Here is a 3,119-nt window from a genome sequence, read left to right on the forward strand (position 1 = left end):
AAACACGATCGTCATCATCATCATCATCAGCTTCATCATAACCATCATCGGATCATTGAAAGGTTTTTGGAAGTTGAAAAACGAAAAAAAAATTGTTTTCTTGCGTTGCGATATCAAATTTCTGGTGCTGCTGCCGTTTCGGGAGCAAACCAGGATCGGAATATGGGGAACAGAAAACGGAGAAAAATAATCATCAAAACTTAGTTGAAGAGTCTCGCGCAGCTTTTACGGCGGCGCGACGTCGTTGCCGTCGTGTGGCTGTCTGCTTAGTTCGCGCGCGCACGCGAACCTTCCCGAGTATGGGTGCATGGCATAGCGCATACATCTGCGCCCCAAAACAGATCCTGGTGCGCTTCCACATGTTAGTTAGACGGAGTTAGAGCAACAACCTGGCTCGGTCCGTCTCGTTTTGGCATTGGTTTTGTTACGGGGCACCACGCCGAGGCAGGCAGGTTGCCTCTTCGGGTTGCTGATCGACTACCAGTGCAGTGGAAACGAGAGAGAATACTGCAGGTGCTCCGTCCCGGCAGCTGTGGTGCGAGCGGGAAGGAAGCAGCTGAGCCATGCGACTTTAGGCGGCGGCGACGGCCGACGATCGACGAAAGTGGCACGCGTACGGTTCGGGTCCGTTCGGCTTAGCGGCGGCAGGCCGCCTCGGTTCGTTCGAGCTTAAGTCGGGTTCGGTTCGGATTTTGGCCGAGGGAGAGTTTTACACAGATGGGCGAGAGAGTTCAATGTGTAGCTCTCTTGCGTCGCCGTATCCGTGGAAAAGGGAAAAGGGACTTAAGTTTTGCGTATGTATGCGGTGAGGTTGATTTTCTTTTTTATGTTTTATGTTGGCGAGGGTGGAGGGATACTGGCCGGGTGAGTTGGTTCGCATGTGTATTTTATGGTGTATGATCGGCTGCGCAAAGGACTTGGGACCTGTTTGACGATGTGTTGGTGGATGTCGGGAGCAGGTACCTGGACGGGAGTGTACAAAATGCAAGGGCTTAGGACGAGAAGGTATCATTTCGAGAGCAACTTCCACTGTAGAAACATCCTCCTCCTTCCAAATCAGTTATTAGAAAAGCAAGTAGTTTGTTGTTGCGATCGAATCTTTGTGAGCTTTGAAATAGTGAATTTTTGGAATTTTCTTCCTGCGAAAAGAAGTGATTTCACGAAAGGACAATCTGAAAACAAGTTTGTTGTGATTTTGTATTCAAGAACATTTTTTGGGATTTAAAGTGATCGAAAATATGGCAGCACTAGTGAGCAGCATGGCATTGGGACAGAACATCCACAACATTTTGCCAAACAATCGTATCCTGATGCAGCAAAAGCCGGTGAACCATCACGGAAAGCGACCAATTGCGCCGGCTCCAATCATGATTGGAGGGGCTACCCAGCTTCCAGTCGGTCTCAAGTGTAAGACCGCAATCAGTGCTAAGAAGTTTGCGTACTGTGGACTTCCTTACGCCCAGACTCCTCAACAGACGGCTTCCGTTTTGCGTCGTAATGCTCGGGAGCGCAATCGCGTCAAGCAAGTCAACAATGGATTCGCGAACTTACGCCAACACATTCCAGCCACTGTTGTAACTGCTTTGACCAATGGAGGTCGTGGAGCTAGCAAGAAACTTAGCAAAGTCGACACACTCCGTATGGCCGTTGAGTACATTCGTAGTTTGCAACGTATGCTGGATGAGAACTGTGAAAACACCAATCAAAAGAGCCTTAGTCAGTTCTCTTCCGCCAGCTCGTTTTACGGAACCATGTCTGAGTCTTCAACAGCTTCGTCACCTGCACCCTCGCAAATGTCGGAAAACTCCATGTCTGGATCCATCGGGTACTCCCATATGGGAACCTTGAAGAACGAGCCCTACGACATCTATGTTGACCCATCAACATCTCCAACTCCTTCACAAACCTCAGAGGTTTATCAGCCTCAGTATCATCAAACAATCATCCCTGGAATGACCAGCCTAAGCCCTAGCGGGAACAACAACTACATCCATTCAGGAAATCCGATCATCTACAAGTCCGAGATCTACCAGACCCAGTACGAGCAACTGAGTCCCGCAAACCCAGACGACGAAGAACTTTTGGACGCTATCACCTGGTGGCAACAACATTGAAGAGTCGCTCGACTTGGGAAATACCAAAAAATCACCTTCAACAACCAATTGACTTTGGGAACGAAGAACTACCGGCCAGTATCCGGTTCAGTGGCAAAGATCCTCAACGATGGCGCCGGTACCGAGTGAGCCTCACAGCCTGAAACGCTGATTCTCGGGAAAAAATTTCGCCGAAAAAGCCGAGAAACCTACTCTCAAAGCCGGTGCCAAAATCCTCTTGGAGACTTCACCATCAGAGTAAAATAGGACTGTACGCTCATCAACTCTAATCAACGGGTTTTGCTGCACAAACAAACTAACACTGCCAGTCCTAGCTCGTAAGCTAATCGATTAGGTATCAGTTCAATCTAGTCAAACGTTTTCCCGGGAGCAGTCTCGACGGAAAAACTTAACCTAACCTAATGCTAATGATGATTATCTTGTGCCTTTGAAAGCTGTTAGTAATATTGTTGTATACATTTTGCTATCTATTTCACTCGAAATAATCGTTAAGCGACAACATCAACCAGTGTACTCTCTAAGTCTTAAGAAAAGTTTTGTTAATGATTTAATAAGAAACTATGAATAAATTAAAATCTGTCGAAAATTAAACCAAACACCTTCTTCTATCTTCTACTTTGAGAAAACAACTCCTTGAAATTTTTCCACAAATCTTACCCCCTCACCAAGTCATAAAACACCAAGTTAATTACTTCACACCTTATTGCCAAACCAGGGAGGCTACCAACTGTGCTCCTAGAAAATACAAACATTCCAGATGAGCACAAAATGCCGATTTGCATACTTTATAGAACCTGTACCCATCTGGTCAAAAAAAGGACCTCTAAAAGCAACAATATCGCACCGGTTGCAATTCCTGGGTCCCTGGATTCTTCCCGGTAAAATAGAAGTGCTCGCCTCAAGAAATTGACCCGAAACCGAAGATTTAATTTCCTCCTTTCAGTAGGACCCCACGACACAATCCGGTTGTCCTTCGTCAGTTTTTTTTTCTACATTTTTTCTTTC

The 3,119-nt window shown here is 46.5% G+C and overlaps 1 protein-coding gene across 1 annotated transcript; it reads left to right on the forward strand.

The window, feature by feature from the left end:
- Positions 1–1,022: 1,022 nt before the first annotated feature.
- LOC129738657 (achaete-scute complex protein T3-like) lies at positions 1,023–2,694 on the forward strand. The gene has a single exon (XM_055729905.1). The coding sequence runs from the start codon at positions 1,239–1,241 to the stop codon at positions 2,112–2,114; it is 876 nt and encodes a 291-aa protein (XP_055585880.1). The 5' UTR covers positions 1,023–1,238; the 3' UTR covers positions 2,115–2,694.
- Positions 2,695–3,119: the final 425 nt, after the last annotated feature.

This window comes from Uranotaenia lowii, chromosome 1, assembly GCF_029784155.1.
Source record: "Uranotaenia lowii strain MFRU-FL chromosome 1, ASM2978415v1, whole genome shotgun sequence".
NCBI lineage: Eukaryota > Metazoa > Arthropoda > Insecta > Diptera > Culicidae > Uranotaenia > Uranotaenia lowii.

Coding starts and splice junctions, on each gene's coding strand:
- LOC129738657 (XM_055729905.1), top strand. CDS start 1,239: ATGGCAGCACTAGTGAGCAGCATGGCATTGGGACAGAACATCCACAAC.